This window comes from Dipodomys ordii, unplaced genomic scaffold (assembly GCF_000151885.1).
Source record: "Dipodomys ordii isolate 6190 unplaced genomic scaffold, Dord_2.0 Scaffold78, whole genome shotgun sequence".
Lineage (NCBI taxonomy): Eukaryota > Metazoa > Chordata > Mammalia > Rodentia > Heteromyidae > Dipodomys > Dipodomys ordii.
The window spans coordinates 2,460,197-2,482,854 of record NW_012267294.1 but is presented as its reverse complement, the minus strand read 5'-3'; the positions used below and the strand labels follow the sequence as shown (position 1 = coordinate 2,482,854).

Genomic DNA, 22,658 nt, shown 5'->3' with positions numbered 1-22,658 from the left:
CCGCCACCGCCGCCGGTGGCTGGCTGGTGCTCAGCTGTGTATTCTTGCCTTGGCTTTCTCTCACTTGTCTAACTCTCTGTCCTGTGATGGCACACTTGGTGTGTTTCTCTGGCTTAGGACTCCATTAAGTAGTCTTATATTGCAGAAAGGACTGAGGAAGCTACTCAGCTGAAAAGCACTTGTGTAGCACACATAAGCCCAGGATTTGCTCACCAGAATTTCAAAAGAGAAAAATAAAAATAACTTAGAAAGTAAAGTTTATGGTTAAAACTTGCTGATGCCAAAATTAGAATCAGTTTATGCTTGTAGTTCCCAAATTGAGCTTATAAATCTGAGGTATGATGTTATATCACCATGAATCCATGAGGCATACAACAGAGCAATTTTAGTTTGGGGGGGGGCAGCATGGTATTAGTGTACTTCCTATGGCTACTTCTGAAACTACTAGCTCAGAATAGTTTCACTCTTAGGTGGAGCTGCCTTCTTTTCACATACATAATTCCACATATTTTTGAAACTAGGTTAATGTTAGTTCCTGAGATTAAAAAAAAATCATATGAAAGCTGCTGTAGACTAGGTATCAGAGGGTCAGTTTTCAGGCTGATTTCAGAGTTTCAGATAGTTATTTAATATTCAGCATACCCATCCTATTAGAAAGTAATCTTGCTTATTTAAAATGAAATACGTATAACTATATAGTTATTTAGTGCTCAGCATACCCATCTTATTAGGAAGTAATCTTGCTTATTTAAAATGAAATATGTATAACTTCCTTCTAAGGTATTAAGATGTCAGTGATATCCTGTCAATAAACAAAACACTTAAATACAGAATTTGGCCTGGGGGTACAGTGAAAAAATGGTTGAAAACTTTAGAGTCCTGGTAACTGAGAAAGTTTTGAAACCTAGATTAACCTTCCCTACTATCATATCTGTTTATTTTGTTTATCCTTACCTTGTATAACTCATACCTGTCTTGAATCTTCTAGTCCTCCTCTATTCTATTTAAATGTATCAAAATTAAAATGTAGACATATAAAGAAAAAAGATCAATCTATGCACAATCCTAGCTAGTATAACAGAACACTTTATATTCAATAGATACTTGGTCAATACTGTGAAAATTAGGTAAGGTTTCTACTTAAAGTTTTACCATTTTTTTGTCTTATTGCCAAACACATAGTTGATATTCAAAATCTTCTGACTAATTTACTAACTAAAATATGATTTTGAATATTTGGAACTTGACAATATTTCTAGAATAATAAAATTATGTTTTAGAAATTCTGCTGACATGGTAGAACTTTTTTCTTTTTCTATTCTAGTCTGTTACTTCTTCTAATTCTTGAACTTTACCTCTTTTATGTTTTCTTCTCCTATTTGTAATTATCTTACTGAACTTTGTTTGATTTTGATTTTGTTTTCCTTTTTAGTTTCTTTATTTTTATTTTTATTTATTTTTTATTGTGAAAATACTGTACAGAGGGGTCCTTTTTAGTTTCTTAAAGAAACTTTACGCTTCTACTAAACTATGGAATCTGAAATACCTAGGAAAAAAGTTAATCCTGATACTAATAAAAGATTTAGACATGATGAAAGAACATGAATAAACAACATTTACTGCTTTGAATTATTCACAGCATGCTATTTATGATTTACCTCGTTTAACTGGTTTCTTTTATAGGAATTTGATTAGATTTGCAAATATGTTACTATTTTCATATAAGATGAGAAAGGATTTTTTGGCTCTATGTAAGAAACATACTGGTTTTTATGAGTTATTCAAAAATTTAAAACTGTTACTCATTTGATCCAAGTTATAGCTGAGCATAGAGGTGCATGCCTATAAGCCCTTTTGATATTTACGTATTGGATTTGCTTGCTTTAGAATTTTCATATTATCATTGGTGAAGGTAAATAATATGTTTTTATGTTAATTCTAATTTGGGTATACATAGTTGCAATTATATCATCTCATAAAAGAAACTTCTGGATGCTTAATAAAGTTCTTTACTCTCTCTGGGATTTTTTTCTAAATGAAAACAGGTGGTAAGCATTGCCATATCCTGATATATTGATATTACTCAAATATTTAATAAGCTACCAGAATTTGAAGTAGGATCCAGATGTTTTCCGTTTCCCCAGGAAGACTTTTACAGTTGAGCATTTACAGTGGAAATAAGCTAAGTTTGCTAGTTTAACAACAACAAAGGAAATAAAACACAAACACTATAAGTTATTTCATTTGAACTAGAATTTAATTCTAGTTCAAATGAAATAACTTATAGTGTTATATGATATCCATTATACTTAATCTGTCTTATTTCTTTACAGTAATTTGTTTTTATCATACTTTAATCTGTTTCATCACTGTATATTCAAAACATGAAAAAAGTTTCACTTCCATCCCCTTCCCATTTTTAATAGCTTTATTGAGGCAGAATTTACATTCCAGAGGCTTCATCTATTTCAAGAATACAATTTTTGTGATTTTTTTTTTAGTATCTGTTTGTGCCATCATCATCAAGTCCAAATTTTTAGAGATGTATACATAACTCAAGGAGATAGTCTTGCTTTTGTTATTTCCCATGAGAGATCGACTGACATGCTAATCTATATCCCTTTGGTGGAACAAAGAAATATAGGTTTTCTCTTGCTGTGGTTAGTGTTTTTTCTTTATCACTACTTTTGAAAATTTGGATTATGATGTACTTTGGTGTGATTTAGTTCTCTTTCCTTAGTGCTTATTGAAATTTCTTGGGTTTTTAATGATCAAATTTGGAGAATCCCTTAGCCATTCTTTTTTTTTTCTGTCCTCTATTCTCTACTGTTTATCAAGAACATAGATAAAGCTAGTTGAAGTTAAATGCATAGTCTTCCCTTCTATTTTTGATCATTTCTATTCTGTCTTTCTATCTTTACTAACCTGTTCTTTTTCAGTGTTTTATCTATCAACCAGTCTATCTAGAGTAATTTTAAGGAAATTTTAGACATCTGTGGTTTTTCTCGCTAAAAAAAAATGGATTTAGAACTTTTTAAAATTTCTTCCATGTCTCTCTTCATCTTTGAACAGATGGCATGTGGTTACAATTGTTTTAATATCTTTAATTGCTAGTATCTGTGTGAGTTAGACCACTAAATTTGCATTAATTTTTTTGTCTTTTCTTTTTCGGTACTAGGGATTGAACCCAGAATGTTGCACTTGCTAGGTGAGTGCTTTGCCACTGAGCTATATCCCAGCCCTGTGTTAATTTTTTAATGAAGCAATAGAAAATATACCTGATAATCTCTGATCAGATGGCAAAGCACTTTTGTTTTGAAGTTTTTTTTTTATTTTCATTTTTGTAATAAGACAAGATTACTATAGCTTGATGTGCAACAAAAACATCAAATTGTTCCTTTAATAGGATAAGGCTCTTCTAGGATAAAGTTTCTTCGTAGTATTGAGGATTGAACATGACTCACACATGTTAGGCAAGTGCTATAGCAAGTGCCCTAGTGAGCTATTTAGCTCACTGTGAGTGAGCCATATTCCTAGTCCTGAATTAATGTTTTCAGTCAAGGTTGATGAATACAGACACCATTCCTGCCTGTGTATACTGTGTGTGATTCTTTCACATCTTTTCAGGTGGGTCCCTGCCTCAGGTATTTTATGAAGAAGCGGGTGCTGATTAGCACTTGGAATATGTTGAAGGAAACCTGAAGGATTCAGTTCTGCCTCTGGACAGCTTTTCCTTTCTCCTGAAAACTCTAGCTCTCTTAATCTCCTCATGTTCTCTTTCACTTATGCTTCTATAATTTGGTTCCACCTGAGTTTCTCTTTCCTATGTTTTGTCCTGGAAAGACTTAAGAAAGTAAACAAGAAGAATCTTAGGACCCAGCTCATTTGTTTCGCATTCCTCAATGACCTCTGTTTTTCATTGCTTGTTGTCAAGTGCTTTCAGCACCTCTTTTTTTCCATGCATTTTGTCATACTTGTTAGTTGTTTGAAGTGGGAGGCTTTGTTATTGCTTCATTGTTAGTAATGTAGGTCCTTAAGTTTTCTATAATTTAAAACTTTTAAGGAGAGAGAGAGAGAAGTTCTAGGGCTTGAACTGGGGGCTGTCCCTTAACTTTTTGCTCAAGGCTTACTCTCTACCACTTGAGCCACAGCTCCACTTCTGGCATTTTTGGTTGCTAAATGGAAATATGAATCTCTCTCTGAACTCAGTTAAGATTACAGGGATGCACCATCAGTGCCCAGCTAAAACTTCTAAGTTTTAATGATTTAGAAGTTTAATGGAACTTCTCCTGTTAAAATATTACCCAATATCTAAAAATTTCAGTACTGACAGAACTTTTTGATTCCAGTACTAAGTTTTTACTTCAAATGATTACATGGTCATATCTTATTTGACTAACCTGTCAAAAGACAAAAATAATATGGTAATTTTACATCTCAGGTTTATCGATTGAATTATAAAATGAGTATTTATGTACCTAAGAAGTTGTTGTTACTTACTTTGTGCCCTACAGACAGCTTTGGGAAATACTGTTCTTTTTCCTTTTTAGTAAAGGAAACAAGTTCTCTTTATGTAGACTCACTTGGTCTGGAGCTTATTATTATATACCTGAGGCTAATCTCAAATTCTTGATCCTGCTTCAGCTTTCTGACTGCTGGGATTACAGGCATATGCTTCCATACCTGACTCTGGAATCTGTTCAGGCAACTGTAAGAAATTTTACAGAAACGAATAGTATCAGTTGGGTGTCATAGCACATGCCTATTATCCTAGTATTAAAGACACTGAGGTAGAACATGGTAGTCTAAAGGGATAATGTCCTTAATTGATATTTATGTTAATAGGTACTTTGGAAGTTCGTCTTATGGGCTGTCAAGATATCCTAGAAAATGTCCCTGGACGGTCAAAAGCAACATCGGTTGCACTACCTGGTTGGAGTCCAAGTGAAACCAGATCATCATTCATGAGCCGAACAAGTAAAAGTAAAAGTGGAAGTAGTCGAAACCTTCTAAAAACAGATGACTTGTCCAGTTCAGTAACCACTCTTTTTTAAATCGTACAATGTATTAACGGGACTACTTAAGGGATCTGACAATGAAGAAGAATAGAAATTATCCATAGTGTAAAAACAAAACAAAGCAAAAACTTTAAACTTTAAATTTCTGTAATATTAAAATGCTGATACCCATAATAAAAGAAAACAAGGCAAGACATTTTACTTTAAAAATGAAAATGAGTGATAACATTAATTCCTTTGAAAGAATGAAGTATTGTGCACCACTTTTTTATGCTGAAGGTATATAGAAAATAGAGGCTAAAGTCTTGTTTTTTTAGTAGTGTTCACATCTCAGGTGTTTTAATGTTGTGGTGATCCTTCCAAAGTAACATTCAAATATTAGCAGCTAACTACTAGACCATATTTCTGTGTATATGAGAATAATTACCCAGTAGTCAACTTGGATAGGAGATAGGAACACAGGCTTGGGGATAAATGTGAGACATTTAGGAAGACATTTCAAAGTATAAGTTATATATGAATAGATAACTGGGGAGAAAGGCACATGACAATTCAACCTACTGTGGAGTGCCAAGATGAGCTTGCCTGTACTTATGTTTAGAAAAAAGAAGTGGGGAAAATGTCAGCATCAGTTTCTTGAGGTAACAAGATCTGTAATTTTTTTACAGATGTAGGGGGAGAAATTTGGATGATTGATCCACATACACAGAGTATAGCAAAAGATAGTGGTCACCTGATACTCCTTTTAATAACATTCTTAACTTTGCAAAATAGATAGCAATGACTATTTGTGTTTTAATCAGACACTAAGAGTGTTTGTATATAGAAAAATAGCCACTTCAGATTCAAAAGCTTCAACCTTGCTTATGAAAAACATTATTTTCAAAGGGTCTTAAGACTCTTGTAGTGCTAGTGTTTTAAAAGTTTAAAGTGTTTCTTTTAAGCTTGTAAATTTTTATTACAGATGATGTCTGTGCTGTTTTGAAGCTAGATAATACCGTGGTTGGTCAAACTAGCTGGAAACCCATTTCTAATCAGTCATGGGATCAGAAATTTACACTGGAACTAGACAGGGTAAGATGAGAGCTGTTTTCCTGGAATTTTCATTACATTTGTAATTTATTTTGAATGTGATTTTTATTTTCTGGGCTATTTTAAGAAGCTTTATTCTTAACAAAAACAAACAAACTTAAATATTTTAACATTTGTCATCCAAGGGGTTATATTTTATATATAATAAATATAATGATGCAAGTGAATATTATATGCTTCAATAAGTTTCTTTTACAGTTATTTAAAAGCGTATAATTCATTTTAACCAGAAAAATTAGCAACTAGGTGAAATCTGTGTGTGAGTGTGTATGCACACGTGTGTGTGCCAGGTTGAGTTGAGAAGGATTGTTTCATTTTGTGGTTTTTTGATACATGCTCTCCCTGTGTAGTCCTTCTAGGCCTGGAACACACTACCTAACCCAATCTGGGTTCAGACTCCATTTTTCTGCCTCAACCTGTGCAGGGATTACAGTAATACATCCCCATGCTCAGCTATTTTTTTTTATTTTAATACTACACAATCTAAGCACTAAACTAACTCTTCTGACTGAAGATTTGTAAGTTATCATAGCATAAGTGAACTTCAGTGGAGCTTTTCAACTCAGATCACCTCACCTTCCATATGTTTCAGTGTCTTGGGGCTGGGAAGGTGGCTTAGTGGTAGAGCGTTTGCCTTGCATGCCTGAGGCCCTGGGTTCGATTCCTCAGCACCACATGAGCAAAGAGAAAAAACCCAGAAGTGGCGCTGTGCCTCAAGTGGTAGAGCGCTAGCCTTGAGCTGAAGAGCTGAGGGACAGTGCCCAGGCCCAGAGTTCGGGCCCCACGACCGGACCCCAAAAAAAAAAAAAGGCCTCACAAAGCAAAAAGAAAAAACCCATATGTTTCAGTGTCTTTCATGAATGTTGTAAGTAATTAAAATCTAGTATTTGATTATGGAATCCAGCAGACATTAACTTGGTCCATAATACCATCTTTATTAACTTTTTCTTTTTTCTTTTATTATTTAGTATTCAGATTAATAGTTTATATATAGGACATTTAAAAGTTACAAAGAGAGCTGGGTGCCCGTGATTCATGCCTGTAATCCTAGCTACTCAGGAGACTAAGATCTGAGGATCTTGGTTCAAAGCCAGCTCTGCAGGAAAGTCTGTGAGACTTAATCTCCAATTAACCATCAAAAAACATGGAAGTAGAGCTGGGCCTTAAGTGGTAGAACACTAGCCGTGAGCTAAAAAGCTTAGGGACAGTACCCAGAGTTCAAGCCTCAAGACAGACAGACAGACACACACACACACACACACACACACACATAGTGTTAAATATATTAGTAAAATTGGATTTACAATACTTAAGGATGATGTATGCTGTAAAAGTGTTTTGGTGATTGATTACACCTCTCCTACTTTTTTTTAATTTCATTTTTACTGTTAAGTAGCTGTACAAAAGAGTTGTTCTTCAACAAAATAATATACAGCTATAATGAATCCTGATCAATGTCATCACTTTCGTCATTTTCCACCGTCACTCCTAACCCTACTCCTCGATATTCTTCATTTTGTAGAATATGCATTGAGTTTTTTTTTTTAATTTTTTTTGCCAGTCCTGGGGTTTGAACTCAGGGCCTAGACACTGTCCCTGAGCTTCTTTTGCTCAGGGCTAGTATACTACCACTAGAGCCACAGCACCACTTCCGGCTTTTTTTGCTTATATGGTTTTAAGGAATCGAACAACCCAGGGCTTTATGCATGCTAGGCAAGCACTCTACCACTAAGCCTCATTCCTAGCCCTATGCATTGAATTTTATGACTGTATTATCTCCTTCCTCTCTTAATTTATCTACGCCCCACCTCTTGATCCCACTCCACTTTCGAGTACCCAATTCCTGGTGTCTATTCTGTTGGACTGTGAGTCAGCCTTTCTAAGGAATTACATTGTTTTGAGCTCTCCCCTATATTTTCCAATTCATTTTGTTTTATCTTAAAAGGGAGTATTTAGTTCAGACCTTTTCTTACTGCTTTTTTTTGGTTCAAATTCATATATCTGCTTCTTAAATGTTATATGTATATATACATTCAAGTTTATTATTAGCACTTCCTATCTCTGTATACGATAAAAAAAATCATAGTGCTTAGAACTTGTTTGGTGTTGATTATTTTTCACTAAAGTAAATTGCTAATCTCCATGGGTCTCAATACCAGCCTGATCTTAAGTATACCCTACCTTGCCCTGCATTTATCCTCAGGTATAGGATCTTTCATTTGTTCATTAAACTTTACCTTTATTTAATCAACAAATATGTATTGATTCTGCTGTATTCTAGGTACTTCCAAGTGGTTATTTAATAAGAAAAAACACAAACAAGAACTTTCTAGTTCCTCTCAAGGATCTAATACTTCATTGAATTTTCAGTATACATATGGTTAATTTCAAACTTTTATATTACATTAAAACTGTTCAGGGGCTGGGAAGGTGGCTCAGTGGTAGAGTGCTTGCCTTGCATGCATGAGGCCCTGGGTTGGATTCCTCAGCACCACATAAGCAAAAAGAAAAAAAGCCGGAAGTGGCGCTGTGGCTCAGGTGGTAGAGCGCTAGCCTTGAGCTGAAGAGCTAAGGGACAGCGCTCAGGCCCAGAGTTCAGGCCCCACGACCGGACCCAAACAAAAAAAAACTGTTCAGAACAATCTACCTCCTCATTGCCAAGACATGCCTTTATTTTTACTATCTCAATTGAAAAGTCATTGAGGATTTTGCTAGAATAAGGTATTTTCACTTATTGATAGTGCACATGGAAAATCATATCAGAAAAATTGACCTTGGGATTTGTGTTTAGGGCAGATTTGAGAGAGTCACATCTAACTGCATGTGAACTGACAGGAAGCTATTCTAATTTTACAACTATAAGAAGATAAGAGCTTGGACTAAAATATGTCAGTAGAAATAGAAACATGTATGTGAGAATTGAAAGAAAAATCAGTATAACTTAATAGCTTAAGTGTAGATGGGTGCAAAGAAAGGAGGACTTTGTCCTTTAGTTACAAAGAAAATGGTGTGGCAGAAGTTAGGTCTATATTGGGAGAAACTGTGTTCTACTTAACTAGTTTTTAGCAATTAAGCCAAAGATGTGTAGCTGGAAGTCATGGATGCATAAATGGATTTGCACTTCTTCTGGTTAGGGTTCATGAATTAACAATATCCCATTCTGTAAGACATTCCATAGATTCTCCCTGTATTTACTGATGGTTTTTCTATTACCAGCAGCTTACTAGATTCCAGGTTTATAGAGGTAATATATAGTCATAGCTATTATGGAATGCTGAATAATAACCAATTTTATGTTCCATGCCATGTAACATTCTAGATGCTGGTTGTGATTGGTCAAGCCTGGTCAAAGTTCCTGTGCTTAAAGAGAAGGCAGATAATTAAAAACAAAGTTTTAAAATCTGCACACACAATAAAAGAAATATAGTTGTGGAATTGGGAAACAGAAATAAGGGACTGCTTTTAAATAGAATTTTCAAAATTCCTCAAAAAGATTTTTTTAATTGTAAAGATACTGTAAAGAGGGGTTACAGTTACATGAGTAAGGTAATAAGTACATTTCCTATCGAGCATTGTTACCCCCTCCTACTATCCCTCCCCCCCCCCCCCCCCCCCCCCCCCCCCCCCCCCCCCCCCCCCCGCAAAGTGGGAAAGTTTGTTTTCAACATAGTATCTTGTATGTCTAAAAAAATTTTTATTAAGGAGACCACATGTGGTCTGGGTAAAAATATGAGTAAAAAGTGGACATAGTTGCAGAGGTATAGAGAATGTTCTCAACAGAAGAAAAAGACAACTCTTAAAGCAAGAGAGACCTTGATATGTTAGAAAAAAAAATAGAGTAATGGTGTGGAGTAAAACAGCAGAGGTAAAATTTGTTTGTTTTCAAACTATGTAGCCAATTAGAGGACTGTGTTGGTGATTTGTTTTGTATTTTGGGACAAGATCTCACTATTAGCCTTGTTGGCTTATATAAGGAACACTAAAATCACTTATAAGCATTTTTATAATTGAGATTATCACTTTGCAGGTAGGAGGGAATTTGTGTTGTTACGTGTTATAAATTAATTAAATAGTAAGATGAGTATAATTTGTTCAATTCACTGGAAAGAGAAATACAAGTTGAGGTTATTAGTGCAGATAAATTCTCCATGCTTTACCATTGGTCTGCCACTCGTTAGCTATTGGAAGACAAGTAAGGCAAGTTGTATAACTTTACTACTGGTCATTTGTTTCACTACTTCTAAGAGGTGCTAGTTAGGAATATAATAGAATAATAAAACTTTGGTATTAAAAAATAACATGAAAAACTTGAGGTAATATATATGTAATGCCTTGCATCATCCTTATACAATTTAGTCAGTGATATTCTTTGTTTAGCCCTAGGCTTAATCTGATGAAAGGCTTAAGTCATGGAGGAACTAATTGGTGAAGGTCATTTTCTTTCATTTCAGAAATTGTTTAGTTTAAAGAGAGGAATACAAAGGCACAATACCTGTTGCCTTTATTCATAAAAAATATTTATCGAAATGAACTCTAGGAAATGCAAATAAGAGGTTTTTAATTTTTTTGTCTTATTTGTTCATTTATCTGTCCTTGGAAGCACAGAAATGGAGGGACAAAGGATATACAAATGTAGCCATGTTGTTCTTTAGACACTTTTGAAATACCTTGTGGTAGGTGGGGGGAGAAACTGGGAGGGAGCAAGGAAAAGGGTGACATTTTCCCAAAAGAAATGTACTCATTTACCTGACTTATATAACTGTAACCCCTCTAGATATCACCTTTATTATAACAGTTTTTAAAATTCACACACAAAAAAGAAAAAGCAACAAAAGAAGATGGCTGGCTAGCAGATTTTGTTTTTGGCAAGGTTATTATTAAGAGGTTTTTTTAGGGGGGTCCTGGGGGTGGGGTCTGGTCGTGGGGCCTGAACTCTGGGCCTGGGCGCTGTCCCTCAGCTCTTCAGCTCAAGGCTAGCACTCTACCACTTAAGCCACAGCGCCACTTCCGCCTTTTCTTTTTCTGCTTATGTGGTACTGAGGAATGGAACCCAGAGCTTCATGCATGCATGGCAAGCACTCTACCACTGAGCCACCTTCCCAGCCCGTTAAGAGTGTTTTATTATGAACAAGAGTGCATATTTGGGCCTGGGAATGCAGGCTCAGTGGTAGAGTGCTTTCTTTGCATGTGTGAGGCCCTAAGTTTGATTCCTCTGCACCACATAAGCAAAAAAAGTCAGAAGTGGCACTGTGGCTCAAGTGGTAGAGCACTCACCTTGAACTGAAGAGCTGATGGACAGCATTCAGGCCCCACAGCCGACAAAAAAAAAAAAAAAAGCATGTTGTCTTACCATCATTTGATAGAGAATTAGAGTTTTCTGTGTCATACTCCTGAGTGGGTGCTCTTTGCTCCATCGTGATTGGAATGAGATATAAAGATAAGCGTGATAGCAGGAGGAAAGAGCAAAAAAAAAATGATGACTACCTGGAAAATAAAAGTAATTTACAGTTATTTCAACAAAAACTTGAAACACCTGAAAGACTATAATAGCTATTGATTGGCTGTTCTTAACTTGCAAATACAATCTTCACATACAGTTACTTTTCTTGTCTATAGCACTATTTTCTCACTTGGGAGTAAACACCTTTAAAACATTGATGATACTCTTGCCAAATAAAGCTATTATCCTCAGGCCAGCTAGACTTTGTATGTTCCTCATATTCATGTTTCTTTTCACTAGAGTTACCGTAAACTTATTTGCAGAGACCATATTTCCTATTACATTATCTCTTTCTGTTTTCATGATACATTTTATTTTTTATTATTTTGTTTTATCCTTGGATTTATAGAATATTTGTGGAAATGATTAGAAATAGTGGTAGAATTTTCAAACCGACATGTTCATTCCCAACATTTGCCTCATTTGTCTGGAACTTAGTTATTTGTACGCTTTCCATCCTTTTTTAAAGATATAAACATTTATAGGTCTTATAGCACTTTAGTACATATGCTTGAAGTCCCAGTTACCTGGGTAACTGAAGTAGAAAGATGTGTTGAATACATGAATTAGGGGCCCGCCAGGCAATAGAGAGACTGTTTCAAAAAGAATAACAAGAAAAGAAAACATAGGCTGTGGTATAACTCCGAAGTATAAGGCCCTGGGTCAGTCCCTCGTACCACATGTAAATTTGTAAATTCATGGACATTTTTGATTTGTAAAAAAGTTGTAGATGTGGCTTTAATCTACAAGAGTCCCAGTCTTGGGGCTTGAACTCAGGGCCTGGGCACTGTCCCTGAACTTCATTTGTTCAAAGCTAGCACTCTACCACTTGAGCCACAGTGCCATTTCTAGCTTTTTCTGTTTATGTGGTACTGAGGAATCGAACTCAGGGCTTCATACATGCTAGTCAAGCACTCTGCCACTAAGCCACATTCCCAGCCCCTCAGATTATATTTCTAAGAAGATTCTGTGTCCTATAGAATTGTCTCGGGAGACAACATGAAGCTGTTGTTGTTTGTTCCATGTAAGATGTCATTTGGATTTTGCTACTTTGAAAAGATTAAAAATTCTTCATTTTACAAAACTCCTCATTTTAGCTCTGTGTCAGTTGGCTTATGCCTGTAATCTTAGCTGCTCAGGAGGCTGAGATCTGAGGATTGCAGTTCAAAGCCAGCCTGGGCAGGAAAGTCCATGAGACTCTTATCTCCAATTACCCACAGGAAACTGGAAGTGGTGCTGTGGCTCAAGTGGTAGAGCACTCACCTTGAGCTAAAGAGTTGAGTGATGGCACCCAGGCCCAAAGTTGAAGCCCCACAACCAAGAAAAAAAAAGAAAAAGAAAAAAAAAATTCCTCATCCTGAAAATTATAAGGAATTTAATGGTTTAAGGATTAAATAACTATCCTAATATATGGTCCAGGATACCCAGTTACTCTACTAACTAGTAATTCTTGCTCTTACTAGTTTATCAGATTGCTGTATTGATTCTTCTAAAACTTTGAGCTTTCTTGATGTTTATTTATGTATTTGTTTGCTTATTGATATAAATTTCAATCTCTCCTGATATTTATTGTTATAGCTATGAAATTTCTCATTTTTCCTGATTTCCCTGAGATCTTATTATAAATATAAACTTAAATCACTCAAGCAAAAAATTCATGGGAAATCCCTCCCCCCCACACACATACAATGTCAACAGAAAAACTATGAGTGTGGTGGCATTACTGTCATCCCAGCTGCCATGAGAAACATAAATCAAGACTCAGGCCACCAGGGGAACAAAGAAGACCCTATCGCAAAAATAACCAGGGGAAAAGAGCTTAATGCTTGGCCCAAGCACTATAAAACATGCCTAGCAAATGTGAAGCCCTGAGCTCATTAAAAAACAAATTAAAAAATACTATTAAACACCTAGATTAATAACTTGTATGTAATGAATATGTTCACTTACGTTACTGTTATTCCCTCAGTCATTTGCTGCTTTATTTTTTGGCAATATTGGGGAATGAACTCTGCCTCTGCTTGCTAGATAGTCACTCTACCATTTGAGCCTCTATGGTTTTTCTTTGTTTCTTTAGGTGTTTGTTTGGTATTGATTTTTTTTCAACTATTGATTTTAGCTAGTGCCAACCTCAGGCTTTAATGATTCTACCTGCAGCCTCCCACATAGCTATGATCCCAGACAAGTCCCACCATACCATGCTTATTTGTAGTAATGGGAGTCTGCCTTTTGCTTGGGCCAGCTTGTGTTCTTGGTCTCTGATTCCTGAGTAGGTAGGATTACAGGCATAAGCCACAATACCTGACCTCTTTTGCTTTGTATATATAATGTGTGTCTGTGTGTGTGTGTGCGCGCATTTGTGGGGCTTGAACTCAGGGCCTAGTCACTATCAATTAGTTTTTTTTTGGCTCAAGGCTAGTGCTTCACCACATGAGCCACACCTCTACTGGCTTTTTCTGGTATATTTAGCAATACAAATCTTATGGAATTTCCTGCCCAGCCTGGCTTTGAACCAAGATCCTCAGATCTCAGCCTTCTGAGGAGCTAGGATTATAGACATGAGACAGGAGCACTTGGATTATCTTTCCCTTCTGCTGTATGTTCAGGTATTTCTTTGAGTCTTAAGAGATTTTTATGCCATCAGCCCCTTTTAAGCTTTATTCCCTTTTCTTTTATACCATAAAGCTAATGTTATTCTGAACTGCTGTCTTATTGATGCTGAAAAGTATTCTTGAACCTTATCTTTAAAACATATCTGGGAAGGTGGTTCAGTGGTAGAGTGCTTGCCTTGCATGCATGAGGCCCTGGGTTCGATTCCCCAGCACCACATAAGCAGAAAAAGCTGGAAGTGGAACTGTGGCTCAAGTGGTAGAGCGCTAGCCTTGAGCTGAAGAGCTGAGGGACAGTGCCCAGGCCCAGAGTTCAGGCCCACAACCGGCAAAAAAAAAAAAAAAAAATTTGCAGTAGAAACCACTAATAGCAAATTAGACCTACCATTTGTCCTTTACTTTCTTTTTTGTTGTTACTGTTTGTTTTGATTCGAGGTTGATTGCAATACTGGGGTCTGAATTCAAAACCATGTACTTGGCCAGGAATGTGCTGTCATTGGAGCCTTACCTTCCTTTGTTTTTGCTTTTATTTGATTCTTCAGTTATTTTTCAAATAGGGAGATTCTCACATTTTATGCCCTACCTGGCCTGCAGCCAGATCACTCTGTGCCTCCCACTCACACAGCTGAGATGACAGGAAGATAGCACCACTCCCATCTTTCAGTGGTTGAGATTAGGTCTGGTGAACTTTTTGCCAAGGGCTGGCCTCAAACCATACCATACCCCATCTTTCTCTATTTTGATAGGCTGAAATTTTATTTTCTAGCCTTATTGAGTAGTAAAAATTATTTCTTAAAAGTAACATGTAGAAATAACTTAAAAGTTACCATATCAGGTGTTTATTCTCTTACCAGCAAGTGTCTCTTAACATATTCCATCCCACTGAAGACTCTTAGGCATTTTTTTTTGCTTATTTGTTTTTGTTTTGTTTGGTAATATTGTTTTGTTGTTTGCTTGTGATGCTGGAGTTTGAATTCAAGGCCCCAAACATGCTAGGCAGTGAATTCTACCACTGAGCTATACACCTGAAGTCTCCTTTGCGTCCGAGTTCTATCACTTGCTAAATTTTCTGTATCTTTTTCTTGGCTCCAGAGAAAAAAGTATTTCTCTTCGTGGTAGTCTGTGATCAAGTTGTCCTCTACTTTCCATTCTTTTTAGAACATTTATTATCAAGTAGTTATACAAAAAGTTTAAAATTTCCTAAGTCAGGTTATGAATACAATGCTTCTTACCAATGTTATCCCTTCTGTCATTGTCCCTCATTTTTCTTCTTCCCATCCCTGCTGTCAGGTTATTTAGTTCAATTACATTCTCTTTTAATCTCCTAAAATCTTGCTTTTGTCAAGAATTCTTACATTGCTTCCTTTCCTTTGATTTTTTCATATATATTCACGTCCCCACTTAATTTTTTTAATTCTTCCTTGCTTCCTTAATTGACCTCTCTCAAAAAATATAGTTTTGAAAAAAAATTCATAGTCATATACTATACTGAAGCTTTTATTGATAGAACAGGCTCTGAATAACACGTGTACAGTCTTTTTCACTTAATTCCTACAGTAATCTTATGAGACATTTGCAATGATTATAGTTGCTCTAGGGATTACTAACATTCTTAACAGTTTAACTTTTCTCAGGCTATACAGCTAGAAAGTGATAGATCTGAAAATCAACTAAACATCTTTATAGCAAAGCCAAATGTTTCTGAAGCAAAAGCCTGTGTTTTTCACCATGTATATTTTGCTAACTTGTCTAATTCCAGTACATTCTTCCACATGGATGTACTTTTTAAAACACAAATTACATTACTAATAAAATAAGCTAACATGACTGACAGATGATGGGTTTGAATTAATTACTTCTTACATGAGTCCAGAAAGTTGATACCATTTTTGCATATTTTACAGAAAAGATAACTTGTCCAAGTTACCACAAATAATGAGCTAAATTTGAACCTATTTGTTCTATAAAAATGAAATGAATTTGCAGGCACAATGCAATCTGATCATAATGTCTTTGTTTTTATCTACTATATTGACTTATATGACCTAGCCCATAACTCCATATTTTAAAACTTTAGTGCCAGGCTAAAGACTAAATTACTCTTAAGTCGTATAAGGCCCTTACTGATCTACCTCTACCTATCTTATTATACTTATTTCCTAAAGCATTCCTATTTATATTCTAGGTTTTCACAGTATGAAGCTCTTATCCCTAGTATATATTATATAATACCTTAGCATTCTTTTCCTTGTTATTGTGTCCTCTCCTTCTTTAACTTTACAATTAATATCTCAAATCATAATTTGAGCAATTCTAATTTTTTCTAAGCATGTTATTAGTACCTTTCTCTTACATAAAAATAATCAGCTCTCCTTGTTATTGTTGTGCATATACTGTATACTATTCCACTGCCTATATGTATTTACATTTCCATCTTCCTAAGAAAATTAAGAACTACTTGAAAACTGGATGGCTAAGCTACTCATAATTGTATTCCCATCACAGGAGATATTTAATATTGATAAATATTAATAGAGTGAGTGGAGATAATTTATGCAAAAATAATTTTTAAAACAAGGCAGTTACCAGTCTTTTTTTCCTGCGTCAGCATACATGAGAGATTTGATGACACTGTTGATAAAGTGATTCACAAGTAATCACATACCAGAATTGAAGGGTGGGGTAGGGGGTGTAATTTGAAAATGTCTTTACTCACACTTCTTCCTCTAAATCCCAGCATCAGGAAGCTGACGCAAGAGAACAATGTATTCAAGGTTAGTCTGGACTGGGGTGCTACATAGTGATACCCTGTCTAAGTAAACAAATGAGTAAAAATAACCACCTTGAACAAGCAGAAAGATATAGTCGAAGTATTTTATTTTATTATATATATATATATATAGATATATATATTTTTTTTTTTTTTTGGTCGGTCGTGGGGCTTGAACTCTGGGCCTGGGCACTATCCCTCAGCTCTCCAGCTCAAGACAAGTGCTCTACCGCTTTTCAGTTTTCTGAGTGGTTTATTGGAGATAAGAGTTTCAAGGACTTTCCTGCCCAGGCTGGCTTTGAACGGAGATCCTCACATCTCAGCCTCCTAAGTAGCTAGGATTACAGGCGTGAGCCACCGGCCTCTGGCTAGTCAAATTATTTGAAACCATGAACTAATGAATTGATGATAAACCAAAAAAGAATAGGCAGATTTTTTTTTTTTAAGTTGGGTCATGGGCACTGTCCCTGAGCTAGCTCAAGGCTAGCACTCTTAACACTTCTAGCCGCAGCTCCACTTCCAGGCAGCATTTTAAAAGAACCAAATGAGGGCTGGGGCGTTGGCTCAGTGGTAGAGTGCTTGCGCATGCATGAGGCACTGGGTTCAATTCCTCAGCACCACATAAGCAGAAAAAAGCTGGAAGTGGCACTGTGGCTCAGGTGGTAGGGTGCTAGCCTTGAGCTGGAGAGCTGAGGGACAGTGCCCAGGGCCAGGGTTCAGCCCCCACAACAAACAAAAACAAAAAAAAGTCTCATAGGAGAGACTTTAAGAAAAAAGAAAAGATGGGGCTGGGAAGGTGGCTCAGTGGTAGAGCACTTGCCTTGCATGCATGAGGCCCTGGGCTCGATTCCTCAGCACCACATAAGCAGGGGGGAAAAAGCCGGAAGTGGCACTGTGGCTCAAGTGGTAGAGTGCTAGCCTTGAGCTGAAGAGCTGAGGGACAGTGCCCAGGCCCAGAGTTCAGGCCCCACGACCGGACCCCCAAAAAAAGAAAAGAAAAGAACCAAGTGAAATGAAATTGTAAATTTGCTTCAAAATAATTGAGTGGAAGGTGTAGATGATGTATTAAGAAGGATCAAATAGTACAACTTTTGGAATTGAAAAGTAAGAAGAATTGAGTTGACCTGAAAGCGTTACAGAAGTTGCCTAGAATACAACAGAAAGACTTCAAAAATTATGAACTTGCATATGACAGCTATGATAAAACAAAAATGGCTAAGTGGAATTCAGAAGGAAAGAATATTGGGTGGCAGAGGCAGTATCTAAAGCAATGGGTGAGAAGTTTCCAGAATTAATGGAATTTTGAGATTTGAGAACACAAGTACCCAGAAGGATAAATAACAAGATAGCTACAGCTAATTTGGGAGAGGGAGATTTTGAGTAGTATTCAGTCAAGTTTGCCATTGTAGAAAAGATGGATGTTGCATTTGATCATAATGTTAAAAAGGGAATTTAGACTAATTGACAGAAAGATTACTGGGAAAATCTATTAGTTTTGTTTAGAGAATAAGATACAAGTTTAGAAATAGGAACAATAAATGTAAAGTCATGGAAACTAAAAACTAATAAGTTTGGAATAAAAGATTTTGAAACTTCTTAGAGAATATGAATTTTCATAGAATTTGAATTTTCACAGTTTTATACATAATTGTTGTAGCACTCAATAGTTTCTATCCTAATTTCTTGTTTACTTGTCTTGTTCCTTATAGAGTGAGCACGATTTACTTGTAGAGCAGTCTGTGGAAGACAGACATTGGTCGTAGATAATGATCTTATATTCTTTATTATCTCTATCACTTCTGCTTGTTCACCCTATCAAAAGCTCAAGAGATTCTTATTCTTGCATTTGTACCAGTACTAGAATTACCCTCATTGCATTTTTTTTTCTGGGGGTGGCAGTAAGGATGGCTAGTACTGGGCTTTGAACAATTAGGGTATAATGGTATACGTGGCTAGTCCCAGATAGATGGGGAGGGATAAACAAGTAAGAAAATCACTGAGTTTGGTTTGGGCAAAAAATGTGAGGCCTTTGCATAAACCAAAGCAAAAATTACAACTACTGGAGTGCAACTCAAGTGTTGCAGCCCTTCAGGATTTTTTAATCCACTAGTATGGAAAGAAGAAAAAAGACCAAAGTCTTTGCTCATTAGTATTTTATGTTTGAAAAATTCAATAATTTTGTAGGAAAAAACACAAATATTAAAATTTTAATTTCATTTTCATATAGTCATTTCTACCTATATACAATATAATTTGTAAAGCTTAGAATCAAATGAATCTTCTACTCTTCTATATTAGCTTTTTTCATATGAATTTGCTGTTTGTTAATGTTAAAAAACTGGCTTAGCAAAGATAATGATGTCATCTTAAGGAAATGTTTGTATGTTCTAATAGTGAAACTATGATGCACCTCAAGCTGCTAGTTCCTATGTATCCTGTAGGTGTCACTGTGCTTTCTTTGAAAAGTAAATTCTGGTATCCTGGGACACCTCAACAGTTTGAAACTCATTTGCCTTAGTACTAATTCCTTTTGGCAAGATATATAGTGCTTTATTTTTTATTTGCAACAGATGTTTAAATTTGTTGCTGTGTCTTATTTTTTAAAAATCTGTTTATAGCCAGATCTTAAGTGATAAGCGCTTAGATTCCTCTTCGATTCTAGATTCAAATTCATAATAAAACAAAATAAAATACAATCTGGGATAGTCAGACAATATTGCTAATTAGCGCCTAACTCAAAACCTATTGCCAAATTTTTTTTGGTAGACTTGTTCCTATATCTTGAAAATACTCTTTAATTAAAGAACCTGACATGCTTTATCTGCAAAATTGATAGCAAATCAGCAGTCACATTTGCAGTTTTCATTCTAAACAGTAGTTACATCTTTTTCCATATAAGTCTTAGTTTATCTATATGGAACTTCACTTTTCAGATACTGTATCCCTGGCGAGTTTATACAAACCAGATTAGATTGTTAGGGTTTAGTGACTAAGGAGGATTAAATATTCATGACTTATAAATAATGGAGTACTGATATAAAATATCACTTTCCCTCTTTTGTTGTAAAAAGAATATTTGTAGGGAACAATGCTAAAAAGTAGCAAAACAAAAAAACAACAACAAAAAAAGAGTTTGTGCCTAAATCTTGTAGAGCTCCAGGAAAGCTAGCTTAAGTACTATGGGTGATCTTCCACGCTAGTCTCAGACCCATAGTACATTCCAGTATGAAGCATGGAATAAAGATACAGAAAGAAGTGAGTTAATGTGATAGTTTTACTGGAGTGGCCAGAATAAATTATCAAATGACATAACTGGAGCTACTGTCATCCACAGTAAAAGAGAATCTCACCACATCCAAACTAACACGGCCCCTCAGGGAAATTCTGTAGAAATATTTGTATTTTCATTTGCATCAGCTGTTTTTATGATTTAAAGTCACACTTTTTAATTATGCATTCTAGGAACTTAAATAATGAGATGTATAAGCTTATAAATTGAAAGTTGTTGTATAAAAGAAATAATTTATTACTTTATAGAGCCTAAAGGGGAATACATTTATCTCCTTTTAGGGTGGATGATCTGCATTATCCTGAAAAACAATACAATGCAAGAGTCGTGTACTTTATAATTAAAATGCATATAGATTATCACATACATACAGAATTCAATAAGTTGACTCCAACTTACAAACTGTTCTACAAGTAAACTGTTGAAATCTTAAGTATGTTTATGACTACACTGTAGAATCTCATAGGATATGTTATAATATTCTTAATTTGCCCCTGGAATTTGGACGGTCAACGTCTTACTAATATTTTGTCCCTTCTCTCCCTCTTCCCTTCCTCCCTGACTGCCTGCCTCCCTTCCCCTTCCTTCCTGCCTGCCTTGTCATAATAAATGAACATTTTTTTTCTATACAAAGCTCACTATGAGCTTTCTTCCTTTCCCCCTTTCCTCCCTACTATGCAGACTGCTGTGCTTAACTGCTCTTGCTACCCAGAGATGCTTTTTCTGGACTTTTTCAATCAAGGCTGGTGTTCTACCAATTGAACCATAGCTCTACATCCAGCTTCTTACTGGTTAATTGGAGATAAGAAACTCAGGGATTTATCTGCCTGGGCTGGCATCCTGAGTAACTGTCAGTAGTGTTGATCTCTCTCCATCTTCCTCTCCCTCTTCTTCACCATTCCTTCCTTTCCCTCTTCTCATTCCATCTTGGGTTTTTGTTTCTTACGGAGGGAGGGGGTACTAAGCCTGACTTTGCTGGCTATTTGGTAGGTAGGATCTAGTGGACTTTTCTGCCCAGAAGAGCCTCTATCCATCCTCCTCCACATCTCAGCCACCTGAGTAGCTATACTTATTTAAGTGTGAGCCACCTGTGCCAGCTTCCAGGGGTATTCTTTTAAAGATTAAGAGGCTTAATATTTATTAAGTGCAGAGTAAATGCTATTTGCAGATCATTCTCTGCTTGTTTAACAATGGGACAAGCAGATAAATTTGAAATGAGTTCTCTAGACAATTACACTTAGGTCTGTGATTGCATATGAAAAGGGAAATTGACAGGTTAAAGCTCCTAAGTAGAAGGGGAGTTTCTGTGGTCGCTTCTATGTATTGTGTGCCAGGTGTGATTCTTTAAATATACTTCAGAAATAACATTATGCAAAGACCTTCTGAATATAAGTTTTGTTTCTTTGAGTTAAATTTTGTAAGTGTATTAAAGATAATATACAATTGATAGACATCACAAACATCTTTGTGTGTGTTATCTTTGTTTATTGTGCTTGTATTTCATATTTTTGTGATATTTTATTCAAGTGTGTGTCCAATGATGTCTTTTATTTTTTTAATCACCCTAGTCACGTGAACTGGAAATTTCAGTTTATTGGCGTGATTGGCGATCTCTGTGTGCTGTAAAATTTCTGAGGTTAGAAGATTTTTTAGACAACCAACGGCATGGCATGTGTCTCTATTTGGAACCACAGGGTACTTTGTTTGCAGAGGTAATCATTGTATTTTATTAAATGTGTATAAATACAGTTGAAATTATGTATGGAGGCAATACAAAGTAGAAGTGGAAAGAGTATTAGGTTGAAAGAAAGATGATTTGTATTTGTGACTTTGTTCTGCTGTTGAATAGGTGTGTGACCTTGAAAAATATCATTTGTCTTCTCTAGGTCTATTTTCTCTTATAGAAAATGAGGAATTGACTAAAGTATAGCCAAAAATCTCTTAAGAAGCTTTCAAATCTTACAAATGTAGTGGATTTCATAAATATAATGCTATCTTCATGTCAAATTAAATTTTTCTTCTCTACAGGTTACCTTTTTTAACCCAGTGATTGAAAGAAGACCCAAACTCCAAAGACAAAAGAAAATTTTTTCAAAACAACAAGGTAGCTATTACTAAAAATAAAATAAAATTTTTGTTTTACTAAATATAGAAAAATATCACTTTTATTTTAAAACAGTGATTAGTGCTTCTTTCTTTTTAGTTGTTTATTTATGAGTTGTTACTGAGGAACATTTCCAACATGTCCTTAAGTGGCTGTAATGCATCATTAAACATCTGTACCATTAACCAACTCATGGCAATTTGTTTTATGTGTATCCCATCCATTCAATACTTTCTCAGATCATTTAAAGCAAACCCAGATATCATTGATTCATCC

General features: G+C 35.6%; 1 protein-coding gene across 2 annotated transcripts in view; it reads left to right on the top strand.

Annotated features, from left to right (window-relative positions):
* Pkn2 (protein kinase N2) overlaps positions 1-22,658 on the top strand; it is a 122,076-nt gene that overhangs the window by 73,493 nt on the left and 25,925 nt on the right. For both annotated transcript variants that reach the window (XM_013024713.1, XM_013024714.1), the window contains exons 7-10: positions 4,846-5,031; positions 5,983-6,092; positions 21,847-21,990; positions 22,307-22,382. In XM_013024713.1, the coding sequence (XP_012880167.1) occupies positions 4,846-5,031; positions 5,983-6,092; positions 21,847-21,990; positions 22,307-22,382 (516 nt within the window). The remainder of the gene's footprint in view (positions 1-4,845; positions 5,032-5,982; positions 6,093-21,846; positions 21,991-22,306; positions 22,383-22,658) is intronic.